At 42.7% G+C, this 15,469-nt stretch overlaps 1 protein-coding gene across 1 annotated transcript in view; it reads left to right on the top strand.

Annotated features, from left to right (window-relative positions):
• LOC132835854 (complement C3-like) overlaps positions 1-15,469 on the top strand; it is a 119,397-nt gene that overhangs the window by 85,391 nt on the left and 18,537 nt on the right. The window contains exons 33-36 of the mRNA XM_060854950.1: positions 1,034-1,124; positions 6,631-6,682; positions 8,704-8,791; positions 14,166-14,255. Coding sequence (XP_060710933.1) covers positions 1,034-1,124; positions 6,631-6,682; positions 8,704-8,791; positions 14,166-14,255 — 321 coding nt within the window. The remainder of the gene's footprint in view (positions 1-1,033; positions 1,125-6,630; positions 6,683-8,703; positions 8,792-14,165; positions 14,256-15,469) is intronic.

The raw sequence follows: 15,469 nt of genomic DNA, 5'->3' as shown, positions 1-15,469 counted from the left end.
TCTTAATTACCATGTGGACAATTAGGGATGGACAATAAATGATGGTCTAGTCAGCGACGCCCACACCCCCGAATGCATAAAAAAATTGTAGCGAGATTCAGGAAATGTCAATCAATCCATCAGAAGGTTAAACTTCCTGGACAATTGCAGGGCATATACACCAGCAAATGACTTTAGCCAGACCCTGATGGGCAACACATAAGAAAGTTGATTTGTAGAATCAGCCAAGTGAGTCAATGCTGTCATTCTGAAGAGCATCCCACCCAGACCCACCCAACCCTGGATTTCCCAGAGCCAATCTAGCCACGTAACCTAAACATTCCTGGACACTATAGGGCAATTTCCAATGGCCACTCCACCTGACCTGCACATCTTTGAACTGTGGGAGGAAGTCAGAGCAAACCCACAGAGAGAGTGACCCAGGGCTGGAATCAAACCCAGGTCCCTGGCACTGTGAGGTAGTAGTGCTAACCATTGAGCTGCCATGCTGTCCATGGATTGATTTTATTAATTCACATGTCTAAACAGAAAGGAAACATTCCCCTTGGTGGAGGGATCAATAATCAAGAGGCAACAGGTTGAAAGGACATGTGAATGAAAAGCATTTTCACCCAGAGGTTGGTGGGAATCTGGAACCAAGCTATGGGATTAGATTATACTTAGTGTGGAAACAGGCCCTTCGGCCCACCAACACCCCTACGTTTACCCCTTTACCTAACACTACAGGCAATTTATCCTGGCTAATTCACCTAACCTGTGGGAGGAAACCCACGCAGACACAGGGAGAACGTGCAAACTCAACACAGTCAGTCGCCTGAGTAGGGAATTGAACCCAGGTCTCCGGCACTGTGAGGCAGCAGTGCTAACCACTGTGCCACCGTGCCGCCCACAAGATACATGCTGAAAAATGGGATTACAATATTGACTGGTATGGATGTGATGGGCTGAAGGGCTTTTTCTGTGCAATAGACCTTTGTGATTCAATGACTTTACTGCTTTATGAATGGCCATTGTTTCTGCTTTTACTCTGCAGGTTCTAACTAGCTATCACGCTCTGTTGTCCAAGCAAGTAAAAGAATGCAAGAAATTCGATGTGAGAGTAACTGTGGAAGAGATACCTCAAGGTGAGCTGTGTGCTGACGATCTTAAGATCATTACTTCCCACAGCTAACTGCAGCAGAAGCAAATGAGCAATGGTAAAAGTCATCCTTACATCCGTTGAGAAATACGTGATATTTTTGCTTGCTTAATAGTTAAAATAGATTGGATCCTAGTCTCAGGGATATGACTTTGTCAATTAATTGATATGTAATAGCTATAATTGAGGGCCTATGTGTGCACTGTGGTAACGTCCCTACCTCTGAGCCAGAAGATTCAGGTTTAAGTCCCACCTGTTCCAGAATACCATCTCTGAATGGGTTGATGCAGAAAATATCTATAGTTGTTGTGTTCTGGGAGTAATCCAGACAATAACCTGAACAGAGTGGAGAGTTAAGTTCAATTCATGAAATGAATTTGAATTGAAAAGCTAGAGAAAATGATCGTGACCTTGATACCACCATATCTAAAAGACATCTGGTACATTAATGTGGGAAAAATCTGGTGTTGCTTACATGCACACAGTATTATGTTTATCCTCTGAGACACCAGCGGGTTTAGCTGAAGCACAATTCAGCGTGGGTGATAAATACTGGCTTCCCCACATCCCATAAAGGAATTGGAAAAACGAGCAGTGTTCCTGCCTGGGTTTGTCTCACAGTTGAGCCTTTGCAAAACAAAGTGATGTTGAAATAATTTCAGGGTAAGAGGTAAATGGTGAATGTCCCAGAAGGATTTAGCCATCAGTTCTGCCCAGTTGTCACTAGAATGAGGCAGTTGAAGATCTCCTCAATGAAGTACAATAATTCCAGGAGTGGTAAACGTTTTCAGAAAAGCAAAGGAACCTCATGGTCAGAGAAAGGTTTGACTGTGGACAAATGAAAAAGAGGGGGACATAATGGTTTGAGAGATTCAGTAAAGAATTACTTGTCTCTGGGAATAACTTTCGAAGCTGAATGATAGATGTAATCAATTATAAAACCTTTGAGAGAACAATGTCCCTCCAAGGAAGAGTAGATTTCATCTTGTATAATGCTTTGACAGACAATTATTAAAGCGTAAGGGTTGCTGAGGCATAGAGGGAGCCAGTCTGTTGCAGCTGTCTGAGGAGCAGTACTGTCCATTTCCTTACCCTTCTCTATCACAAATGCCAGCACTGCTTTGATTTGACGAGTGGGAGGCATGGGCTGCTCAGTGGTTAGCACTGCTGCCTTCCAGCACCGGGACCCAGGTTCGATTCCGGCGACTGTGTGAAGTTTGCACATTTTCCCAATTTCTGTGTGGTTTTCCTCCAGGTTCTCTGGTTCCCTCCCACAGTCCAAAGATGTGAAGGTTAGGTGAATTGGCCATGCTAAATTGTCCCATAGTGTTGTCCAGGTTAGGTGCATTTGGGGAAATGTAGAGTAATAGGGTAGGGGGATGGGTCTGGATGGGATGCACTTCAGAGGGTTGGTGTGGACTTGTTGGGCTGAAGGGCCTGTTTCCACACTGTAGGGGTTTTATGATTCAAATGGAGTACCACAGAAGTTTGTGCGAGGACCTCAGCTTCAACACAATGACTGAGATGAAGAGATCTAAAGGACAATAGCTAAAGTTGTAGATGACATGAAGAAAGGTAGGAAAGTCTGTAGTGAAGAGGACTTTAAAGAACAAAATTCATTGATGATTAGATTCCCTACAGTGTGGAAACAGGCCCTTCAGCCCAACAAGTCCACACCGACCCTCTGAAGAGTAACCCACCCTGTTCCATTTCCCTCTGACTAATGCACCGAACACTACGGGCAACTTAGCATGGTCAATTCACCTGACCGGCACATCTTTGGACTGTGGGAGGACCTGGAGGAAACCCACGCAGACACGGGGAGAATGTGCAAACTCACACAGACAGTCGCCCGAGTCTAGAATCAAACCTGGGACCCTGGCGCAGTGAGGCAGCAGGGCTAACCACTGAGCCACCGTGCCACCCTCAATGTGTTGGCTGACCCTACATTTATTGTCTTGTGGCCCTTGAGAAGTTGACAGTGAGCTGCCTTCTTGAACCACTGCAGTCTGTGTAGTATCCAGGCACACTGTTAGGAAGAGAATTCTAGGATGTTGACCCAGTGACACTGAAGGAATAATAACATATTTCCAAGGCAGGATGGTGAGTGGCTTGTAGGGGAACTTGCAGGAGGTGGGGTTTCCAAGTGTCTGCTGCCCTTATCCATCTGTATGGAAGTGGTTTTGGGTTTGGAAGGTGCGGCCTAAGGAGTTTAGGTGAATTTCTGCAGTCTATCTTGTAGATAGTACACACTGCTGCTCCAGAGCATCAGTGATGGAGACAGTGGGATGTTGGTAGTTTAGACTTGAGGTTGCAGGTGGGTACAGATAGGGTGAATGAGCTGGCCAAAGTCTGGCAGTTGTTCACTTTAGCATGCAGAAAGCAAATAATACAATGAATGGAAAATTCTGAAATGTAGCGTGATCTAGGTTTTTCATGCATGAGTCACTAAAAGTTCGAATGCAAGTGCAGTAAGTAATGAAGAAGGGTAATGAAATGCTATCATTTGTTACGAAAAAGTTTGAACGTAAAGTAAGCATGTTACATTTCAGATTATATGGGGCAATGTAGAGACTCTCAAATACCGTGTCTCCTTCTTTCCTTAAGGATGTAAGTGTGTGGAGGGCAGTTCAGGTGAGGTTTAGATTGACACCTGGAATGAGTGGGTTGTTTTTTGAGGAAAGCTTGGAGAGAGTAGGCTTGCTTTCATTTTGAAAAGTGAGGTGACTTGATAGATGTTTAAAATATCTTGAATAGCCTTCACAACATGGACATGGAAAGAACGAAGGAACACTGTTGAAAAATTAGGGATTGGCCTGGATGTAAGTTTGCTCACTGAGCTGGAAGATTCATTTTCAGACATTTCGTCACCGTACTAGGTAACATCATCAGTGAGCCTCCAGATGAAGCACTGGTGGTATGGCCTGATCTCTATTTATGTATTTAGGTTTCCTTGGGTTGGTGATGTCATTTCCTGGGGTGATGCTTTTTCCTGTTCTTTTTCTCAGGGGGTGGTAAATGGGATCCAAGTCAATGTGTTTGTTGATAGAGTTCTGCTTGGAATGCCATGCTTCTAGGAATTATCGCACATGTCTCTGTTTGGCTTGTCCTAGGATGGATGTGTTGTCCCAGTCGAAGTGGTGTCCTTTATCATCTGTATGTAAAGATACTAATGAGAGTGGGTCATATCTTTTTGTGGCTAGTTGATGTTCATGTATCCTGGTGGCTAGTTTTCTGCCTGTTTGTCCAATGTAGTGTTTGTTACAGTTCTTGCAAGGTTTTTTTTGGAAGGGATTGCAAGGCATTGACCTTTTAAGACAGAAATGAAGAGAATTTTTTCTATGACTGTTTAATTTTGGGACTCTGTGGCTCAGAAGGTGTTTGAGTCACAACCGTTGAATACTTTTAAGGTAGAGATGGATAGATTCTTGTCAGGCAAAGGAATCAAACCTTATTGGGAGCAAATGAGAACATGGATTCCGAAACTCGCGCAGCTCAGTGGGTCTTGCTGAATGTTAGAATAATCTCAAAAGGACTGAATGGCCTAATTCTGCTGCCTGTTTGTAGGCTGTGAAGAAAATGTCCTTCCTTACGCAACTTTTCAGCAATTCTGTCCAGTCCCTTGATTTGGATTCAATGTCAGTTTCCTCACTTCCCCTCCCCCCACCTTGTCCCAGATCCAGCCTTCCAACTCAGCACTGCACCCTTGAACGATCCTACCCGTCTATTTTCCTTCCCATGTATCCACTCCACCCTGCTCTCCGACCTATAACCATCAATCCCCGCCTTCACCTACCTATTGCATCCCCACCTACCTTTCCTCCAGCCTCACACCCCTCCTCCCATTTATCTCTCAGCCCCCTTGGACCACCCCTTTATTCCTGATGAAGAGCTTATGCCCGAAACGTCGACTCTCCTGCTCCTCAGATGCTGCCTGACCGGCTGTACTTTTCCAGTGCCGTACTTTTTTGACTCTGGAGTTTCAAATGCCAATATGGTCATGATTTCAAAATCATGACCCCAAGATTGTCTTGGGATTCTGAGATTTCTGGGACAGTATGAGATTTTCAACATATTTTTTGGGGTTTAGGAACAGGGGACCTCTTCAATACCAATAAATGGTCCATTGAGTCCTGTTAGGAGCTTGGTATTTGGCTGGGAAGAATTGAACTTTCAATATGCAATTTGGCAACGATTCATTGTAAGAACATCAAAAAGCTTCTTGGGATTTGGTGAAAATCGAGCCGTATTGGCTGATGAGCTTTTATTTTGTCTGTTTAGCCATTTGTACCAGCATGTAGACTGCACGTCTTCTGAGGAGCTGTGTGTTTTGGTAAGATAGTGCAGTTCCCAAGCTCCCCACTGGAGCCCAGCAGCCAGTTCTTGACCCTGAAGGAACTCAGCACCACTCATGAAGTGAAGCATTTGAGGATTTGGCCCCTTTAATTTGTGCCCTCGAGGCTTGTACCATTAGCTACAATGTAAAGGATTTCTTTGATTTATGCTGAAAATGTGTTGCTGGAAAAGCGCAGCAGGTCAGGCAGCATCCAAGGAACAGGAGATTCGACGTTTCAGGCATAAGCTCTTCTTCAGGGCTTCCTGAAGAAGGGCTTATGCCCGAAACATCGAATCTCCTGTTCCTTGGATGCTGCCTGACCTGCTTCGCTTTTCCAGCAACACATTTTCAGCTCGGATCTCCAGCATCGGCAGTCCTCACTTTCTCCTTTCTTTGATTTATCTAAATCTATCATTACCACTCATTGGCCCCAAGGCCAAAAACTTCTCCAACCGGGACTTTGTAGTTAATGTCCCTCAACCCTACAGTCCTTGTTTCTTCTCAATGACCTTTAAGTCTGATCACGAGTATGTGCAAATTCTTTATTCCATTAGACTTCCATTGCATTAATGACAACCTGTATACTATTGTAGCATTTTGTTTACATGACTAGTCGTACATTCCTTAGTCTTTGGAAGGGTGAGAATTGATTTCTTTTAAGAAGCTTGACAGGATAGATGTGGGAGAATCTTTACCCTTACCAGGAAGCCGACAGCTTTATTATTTAAAGTCTCTTCCGAGATATAACCTTGATGATGATGCTGTAGTCCATTGCCTACTTGCAATTGCTGTTGAGAAAATGATGGTGATCTGCTTTCCTTAACTGCTGCAGTTGATATGCTATTTGGGGAGGGAGTTCCAGGAATTCGGCCCAATGATACTGGTTTTCTGGTGAATATTATTCCCAAATTATTACTGAGTTCTGCTGATCTGATATTTATGTCTTTGATGTTTGCTCATTAGGTTTCACTGGCGACTGTGTTTATTACAATAGCGGCTAATCCTTAAAAATACTGGATTGGCTGTCAGAATGACCTTAGATCAGGAAAAGAGTAACATAAGTGCAATTTAATTGATCCTTTATCCACACTTGAGGAGATAATTGTGAATTGAAGTGTTCCCAATTGCAATAACTTTTTCTTTTCCATTGGTACAGCACATCGACCCCAAGACGCTCTGAATTCTCTGCTGATAAACATCTGTGCACAGTAAGAAACGCTGATTTCAATAAATTGATTACATTTGAGACCTGATATTGTCAAAGAAATTAGTTGGGCAAGTTTCAGGATGGAAAATAATCAATGCACATATTTAAAAGCTTGTATTAACATTGGTTCAGTCTTGCATTGTCAATTGAACCACTCTTTATAAAATTAACAATCTTTGCACTTGAAGTTAAAGAATACCTAATGACAATCAAACTCCCTGCTCCTGCTCCATCACTCAATTATGTATGAGGAGCTCATAGACTACTGTCACTAACAGTGAAGCCATCCACTGACCTGGCTGTGCTCATTTCCTTCCTTGTTGCTCATCAAAGCAAACCTTCCATTGACCGATCTCTGAACTTTTAGTTTAGTTTCTCTTCTTTCTCTTTTCACTGATGATTCAAATATAATTTGTCCACTAGACCCATCTTCTGTGACCCATCACGCCATTCTCATTCATCTGCTGACCATACAAGTTGCTTTCCTGATTTCCATGCTAGATGACGTTGTAAAATGTTCACTGTCCTTGGGTGTTTCGTCAACTTGTTTAATACATTTGCAATTGAGCCCCTCTACCCTTACACACTTACACCTCATCTCCAAAACCTGCTTTTAGTCAGGGTGCTGTCTTGATTCCATGTTTCGATTTCTCCAGTCAGGATTCCACTCCTCCATAACAGTGAAACTGTTCTAACTTAAGATACAGGTGGCGTCCTTAGTACCTAGCCCTCATATTAGCTGCTTTCTTGAACTGCTGCATTCAGATTGGTGTAATGGTAGTGTAATCATTGTGCTGTTGGGGAGAGAGTTCAGGATTTTGATGCCCTGGCAATATTGGAACTGCAATATAGTCATGTGTCTGGATGGTGTTTACCTTGGAGGGAAACCTGTAGCCAATTGTGTACCCCTGTCTCTGTTGCCCTTTCTCTTGAGCCTTTAGTGGTTTTACATAGAACATAGAACATTACAGTGCAGTACAGGCCCTTCAGCCCCCAATGTTGCACTGACCTGCAGAACCAATCTGAAGCCCATCTAACCTGCACTATTCCATTCTCGTCCATGTGTTTTGGAGTTAGAAGATGAGGTCAAAAGAGCCTTGGTGATTTGCTCTTGTCGATTTATAGTTGGTACGCATTGTTTCTACTTGGGCCGATGATGGAATGAGTGAGCATTGAAGGTGGTGGATGGACTGCCATCAAGCACATTGCTTTCTCTCGGAGGTGATGAACGTCTTCAGTCTTGCTGGAGAGGCATTCATCCAAGCAAGTGAACAGTATTCCAGCACACCTCTGACTTGTGCCTTGTATACAGTGGGCAGACTTTCAGGAGTCATGAGGCCATCAACGGAATTCTCAATCTCTGTCCTGCTCTTGTAACCAGATAAGGCTGTGCCTGGGGTCCTCACTTTCTCTTCATAAATGCTGGCCAGTCAGTGATGCCCTAATGCTGCGAATGAATTACAATCTACATTTGTGGTCGTTGATAAGACTTGTGTGATGATGATGGTGTTGATTCACTGATGGTAATGCCATTGACAATGAGGCGGAGATAGTTAGCTCTCCCTTGTCCTTAAGCTAGTCTAACTGAAACCAACATTTCCCCATGGACTTAGATTCCACATATATGATACCTCAAGTCACCATCTTTCTTGACTCCTCTAGAGTTTTAGGCTACTTGTCTGGTAATAGATATAGTGGGTAAGACTGCCTGGGTTGACCTCCTACCTTCTATGAAATCAATTTCTTACTTCTTGGTATCTTTTTATCTTCAAATAGAAGCTTTTTTTTAACGATATTTTTCTTTAAAATGAAAATGTAATATCTAATGTTGTAGCCTTTACAATTCTGAAAAACAATGTCTTTATGGATATATTATTGCCAAAAGGAATATTTTTAAAATCAGAAAAAAGAATGTTCGACGATCTTCAAACCCTCTTGATAAAAGTTGCTGATTTCTGACAATTGTCACTTTTTAAAGATGCTAAGCTTGTAAATAAAATTGTAATAATGTGCTCTTGCAAGGTATCGTGGTGATGCAGATTCCTCGATGGCCATTGCAGACATCTCCATGCTGACAGGATTTTCTCCAGATTTGTCAGACCTTGATTTGGTAAAAAAAAATCATTATTATTTAACAGGAAAAGCTTACGTTATATCATAATCAACACTAATGTCGCTTTATCTGAATGCTGGGGAAGTAATGACCGAGTGGTAATATCACTGGACTGTTAAACCAGAGAGGAGACAGTGAGGTCTGCAGATGCTGGAGATCAGAGTTGAGAGTGTGTTGCTGGAAAAGCACAGCAGGTCAGGCAGCATCCTGATGAAGGGCTCCGGCCCGAAACGTCGATTTTGCCTGCTCCTCGGATACTGCCTGACCTGCTGTGCTTTTCCAGCAATGCATGCTCAACACTGTTAAACCAGAGACCCATATAACACTCTGGTGACCCAGGTCACGGCAGAAGGCGGAATTTTATTTCAATTAAAATCTGAAATTAAGAATCTAATGATGGCCATGAGTCGATTGTCGGAAAAACCCATCTGGTTCACTAATGTCCTTTAGGGAAGGAAACTACTGTACTTACCTGGTCTCGCCTACACATGACTTCAGATCCACAGCAATGGGGTTGACTCTTAACTTCCCGCTGGGCAATTAGGGATGGGCAATAAATGCTAGCTGAGTCGAGAGTGTGGTGCTGGAAAAGCACAACAGGTCAGGCAGCATCTGAGGAGTAGGCCTCATTTCTGATGAAGGGCTTTTTCCCGAAACGTCGATTCTCCTGCTCCTCGGATGCTGCCTGACCTGCTGTGCTTTTCCAGCAACACACTCTCAAATCTGATCTCCAGCACCTCCTCAGAGATTTTAGCTAGCCAGCGATGCCCTAATTCTGTGAATGAGTAAAAAAAGAGTGCATTAATTACAAAAATAGAGCTAAAATGTTTTGACCCAGTAGCTATTACTGACGTGATTGCAGAGTAACTAAGACTGGGGATGACATTTGCCAGGTATTTTAGCCGTTGAAAGCAATAATACAATGTGGAAAAGCACATGGAATAACTGTGGTGATAAAGCATGAGATCAAAACAGTAGGTTAGAGAGGATCTTAATCTGAAAAATTGACATAAGACCATAAGACATAGGAATTAGGCCATTCAGCCCATCGGGTCTGCTTCACCATTCAGTCATGGCTGATGAGTTTCTCAACCCTATGCTCCCACTTTCTCCCCATAACCTTTGATTCCCTTGACAATCAGGAACCAATCTATCTCAGTCTTAAACACACTCAATGACCTGGCCTCCACAGCCCTCTGTGACAATTCATTCCATAGATTCCCCACTCTCTGGCTGAAGAAGTTTCTCTTTATCTCCATTCTAAAAGGTCTTCCCTTTACTCTAAGGCTGTGTCCTCAGGTTCTAGTCTCTGCTACCAATGGAAACATCTTCCCAACATCCACTCTGTCCAGGCCATTCAGTATTCTGTATGTTTCAATTAGATCCCCTCCCTCATCCTTCTAAACCTTAGTGAGTAGAGACCTAGAGTCCTCAACATTCCTCATATGTTAAGTTTTTCAGTCCTGGGACCATTCTTGCGAATCTCCTCTGAACACACACCAGGGCCAGTACATCCTTCCTGAGATATGGGGCCCAAAACTGTGCACAATTCTCCAAATATGATCTGACCAGAGCCTTATAGATCCTCAGAAGTACATCCTGCTTTTATATTCAAATCCCCTCAAAATAAATGCCATCATTGCATTTGCTTTCCTAATTACTGACTCAACCTGCAAGTTTATCTTGACAGAATCCTGGACTAGAAACCCGAAGTCTCTTTGCACTTCAGACTTCTGAATTTTCTTCCTATTTAGAAAATAGTCCATGCCTCTGTTCTTCCAACCAAAGTGCATGACCTCATATTTTCCCACATTGTACTCCATCTGCCACTTCTTTGCCCACTCTCCTAACTTGTCCAAATCCTTCTGCAGCCTACCTGCCTCCTCAATCCTACCTGTCCCTCTACCTATCTTTGTATCATCAGCAAACTTAGTCAGAACGCCCTCAGTTCCTTCATCTAGATTGTTAATGTATAAAGCGAAAAGTTGTGGTCCCAACACTGAGCCTTGCAGAACACCACTTGTCACTGGTTGCCATCCTGAGAAGGACCCTTTTATCCCCACTCTCTGCTTTCTGCCAGACAACCAAGCTTCTATCCAGGCTAGCACCTTGCCTCTGACACCATGGGCCCTTATCTTACTCAGTAGTCTCCTGTGTGGCACCGTGTCAAAGTCCTTTTTGAAGTCCTGGTAGATTACATCCATTAGCTCTCCTTGGTCTAACCTCCTCATTACTTCCTCAAAGAATTCCAGAAGATTTGTCAGACAGGACCTCCCCTTGATGAATCCATACTGACTTTGCCCTATTTTACCATATACTTCCAAGTCTTCAGAAATCTCATCCTTCCAGGAATCCTTCCAATGGATTCCAGGATCTTACCCACGACCGATGTTGGGCTAATCAGTCTATAATTTTTCATCTTTTGCCTTACTCCCTTTTTAAACAGGGGTATCATGTTAGCAATTTTCCACTCCTCTAGGACCCTCCCTGATTCTAGTGATTCCTGAAAGATGACCACTAAAGCCTCCATTATCTCTTCAGCTATCTCCCTTAGAACTCTGGGGTGTAGTCCATCTGGTACAGGTGACCTATCCATCTTCACGCCATTCAGTTTTTCTAGCACCTTCTCCTTGGTGATCACCACCATACTTTGCTTTGCCCACCTACTGTCTGAACTTTTTGGGATATTACTCGTGTCTTCCACTGTGAAGACTGACCCGAAGTAATGAATCAGTTTATTAGATTAGATTACTTTTTTTATTAGATTACTTACAGTGTGGAAACAGGCCCTTTGGCCCAACAAGTCCACACCGACCCGCCGAAGCGCAACCCACCCATACCCCTACATATACCCCTTACCTAACACTCAAGGCAATTTAGCATGGCCAATTCACCTGACCCGCACATCTTTGGACTGTGGGAGGAAACCGGAGCACCCGGAGGAAACCCACGCAGACACGGGGAGAATGTGCAAACTCCACACAGTCAGTCACCTGAGGTGGGAATTGAACCCAGGTCTGTGACGCTGTGAGGCAGCAGTGCTAACCACTGTGCCACCGTGCCGCCCATTCAGCCATTTCCTTGTTCCCCACTACTATCTCACCAGCATCATTATGCAGCAGCCCAATGTCCACTTTTGCCTCTCTTTTGCCCCTTGTATAGCTAAAGAAACTCTTACTATCTTCCTTTATATCATTGACTAGCTTACCCTCATACTTAATCTTTGCCCTCCTTATTTCTTTTTTTGTTGCCCTCCGTTGGTCTTTGTAAGCTTCCAAATTCTCTGGCTTCCCATTGCTCTTTGCCACATTATATGCTTTCTCTGTTGCTTTATGCTATCCCTGACTTCCCTAGGCAGCCATGGTTGCCTCATCCTCCCTGTACCATGCTTCTCTTTCCTCGGGATGAATCTCTGCTGTGTCTCCTGAATTACTCCCAGAAACCCCTACCATTGCTGTTCCACTGTCTTTCCTGTTGGGCTCCTCTCCCAGTCAATTCTACCCAACTCTTCCCTCATGCCTCTGCAGTAGCCTGTATTCAACTGTAATGCTGTTACCTCTGATTCTATCTTCTTCCTCTCAACTTGCAGAGTAAATTCAACCATATTATGATCACCGCCTCCGTGCTGAATCAGTATGGGTGGAGCTGAGAAATAATGTAGAACAACAAATCTAGGTGTAGTTATAAAAGCAAAACACTCCTGATGCTGGAAGTGTGAAATACAGAGAATGCTGGAGAAACTCATCTGGTCCAGCAGCATCTATGAAGAGATTTTAAAAAACACAGTTGACATTTTGAGTCCGTCATGAAAAAAGGTCATATGGGACTTGAGGCATTGAATGTTTCTCGCTCCACAGATGATACCTGACCTGCTGAGTTTCCTCAGCATTCTCTGTAGCAATTGGAAGAATAGTTATGGTCTCCCTAACAATAATCAGAGTGTAAAACCCAAAATGGGGGCACCTTGTGTCAAAGGTTTGGAGTTACTATTGGGATTCCAATTTTCATATCAAAAAGAAACTTGGAGAAACTGTTCATTGAATGTATTTTGGAAGTGAATGGGTAAACGTGGATTAACCACACTGATAGGAAGAAAGGAAACCAGAATACATATTTTTAAAAGAGATGACAAGCTAATAAATGTTGATATTTGAGGAGATTCGGTTCTCCTTGTGCACAAAGCGGTGAGTGGCGATGCAGCAAAAAAGTTATAAAGGGAGCTAATAACTTGGCATTTATTCCAAAGAGTTTAAACGATGAGAGAAAGGTAGTTTTGTGGCTCATGTTCTGAGCTTTGGTGAGTCTACGCCCTGGTGTACAATTCTGTAGACTTCCAGTGTCCTTATGAACAAAGCCATAATGTTCATTGATTCTTGGGATGACAGGGCTATCCTGTGATGAGAGATTGAGTAGAATGGCCTATAGCTTTGGAAGTGTGAGAGATGATCTCATTGTAGTGTGTCACCTTGTTTGAGTCGCTGGTGGGGTAAATGTGGAGAGGCCGTCCCCCTGAATGAAGAGCATTGTCTTCAGATAAGTGGTTAGCCATTCAGATGCCTGAGTTGGGGAGAAATTTCTTTGCTCGAGAGTTGTGAATGTTTGGAAATATCCTCCCAAACAGCTGTGGATGGCCATTTATTTGGGAGGGATTCAAGAGTGAAATTTAGGCATTGAGAGAATTATACGTAAGAAGACAATGAGGGAAGGTACAGTTTAAGGAGATGTTCATGATCATGTTGTCTGACAGAACAGGCCATAGGGTCTTTTCATCCTATTCAAGCTCCTAATTCTTAGTTTCGCAACCTCATGACCTTTGAGAAATATCTCAAAGTGTTTCACTTAACTGCATCGCTTCAAACAATGGAAAGCTATCATTTAACTCGTTCACAGCAGGATCTCTTGCAACCAGCCCAACAAATGACCAATTTGTCTTTGACGAACTTAAGAAGAGAGGCTGGTGTCAGCCATTTGAAATGTCAACGTTATGCTGCCATTCAATAAGGTCACAGCTGAGCTTGACTTGGGGTCCTCTCGTGATCTCCATGTCCCTTAATTTCCTGAGTGGGCCCACAAGTTGAAGAAGATATAAATGCTGTTGGTTGAGGTAGGAATGTATCTGATGGTGGCAGCCATGACTGGGACAATATTTTCATTTATGACTGAACTCAGTTTGAATATTCTCTTGGAGATCATTGATCTTAAGAATTTCTACGTCCTCTGCAGAGATAGGAGCTGTCAACCTGATTACATATAAAAATGGAGCAAGTGATCTAACAATCACATCATCCCTTGAACATTCAAATCTAGTTCTATATCCTTAACATTGTTGCAATATGTTTCTATCCAATAATTTATTAACCTTTATTTTCAGCTTCAAAATGGAGTCGATAAATATATATCAAGATTTGAACTAGACAAAGTGTTATCAGATCAAGGATCATTGATTATTTATTTGGATTCGGTAAGAAACTACTTACATTTCCACAAAAAAGAAAGATGTTGGCACTTGGTCCCGAAATGCTTGTAGCTGTGTTGGTCATTTTGAATTTTTCTAAGCTGGCGTACTCCCGGTAAGGAAACCCACCCAGCTCCATTTAGTTGTTAACCAGCTTAGTTGCTCCCAGATTGGGAAAGCTTAAAAAAATTGACCCTAATCTGATCCGTGCTCTAACTTTGGAACATCATCCAACAAACTATGTATTTTGCATTGAGGTGAGCAACATCATTTTAACAACAATGATTTGTAAGCATTGTTCATTTCTATTAACCTGTTTGGTACAAAAGACTCCACTGTTTGTCAGTCAGATACTTTGAGTGTCTGTGACAAATGATCAATGAACAGCCTGCTCCAGCAAGCCAAGAAAAACACTCTGGTTCTACTCCCTTTGCACACCTTGCTGAGGAAGAATATCTATTTCACCAAATTCTGATTGTATACTCACCATCTCTCAGGCAAAGGGAGAGATTGAGAAGGTAAGTCCTTCATGGTACCCTCAGCTAGTGTGGGGAATAATCTACACTGTTGGCATCACTCTGCGTTCTGAAGCAACCATCCATCCAGCTGAGCTAACCACATCACTCCCTTATTGATGTCATCTCTTGTACAACATAGTCAGCCCCACACCTTAAGTATTTGCTCAATTTAAACTGAAACTCAAAATGAAAAAAATGAGAACTTTACCACCTACCATACCAATGAGTTGGATTTTATTTTTTTTGTCACTAGGTTTCAGAAGTTAGAAGCTATTCTGATCAAATTAGAATTTAATTCGGATTGTGTTAACAATTGAGCTTTAATGGTGTTGAACATTTCAACCATGCATGCATAGTATAAGGTTTTGTCAACGTTTTGTCTATCTTTAACACTTCTGAAACACTCTTCAGGTGAATTGCGTTTCCAATATTGCTGCACCATTTCCTTCATTTCACAGATTTGAACTAATCCATTTCGCTAAATTTTATTAATTGTGGGTTGGTTAGCTCTGTTGGCTGGATGTCTGATTTGAGATGCAACATTGATACCAACAATGTAGGTCCAATTCCCTCACAGGCTAAGATTATCATGTAGGATGCTCTTTCTCAACAATATATATTAATTACGTGGATGAGGGAACAAAGTGTAACATCTTAAAGTTTGCAGATGATACCAAGTTGGGTGGAAGGTGAATTGTAATG

Source organism: Hemiscyllium ocellatum, chromosome 45, assembly GCF_020745735.1.
Source record: "Hemiscyllium ocellatum isolate sHemOce1 chromosome 45, sHemOce1.pat.X.cur, whole genome shotgun sequence".
In the NCBI taxonomy this organism is placed as follows: Eukaryota; Metazoa; Chordata; class Chondrichthyes; order Orectolobiformes; family Hemiscylliidae; genus Hemiscyllium; species Hemiscyllium ocellatum.
Note: the sequence above shows the minus strand (reverse complement) of the source record. Positions and strands in the feature narration are given on the sequence as shown.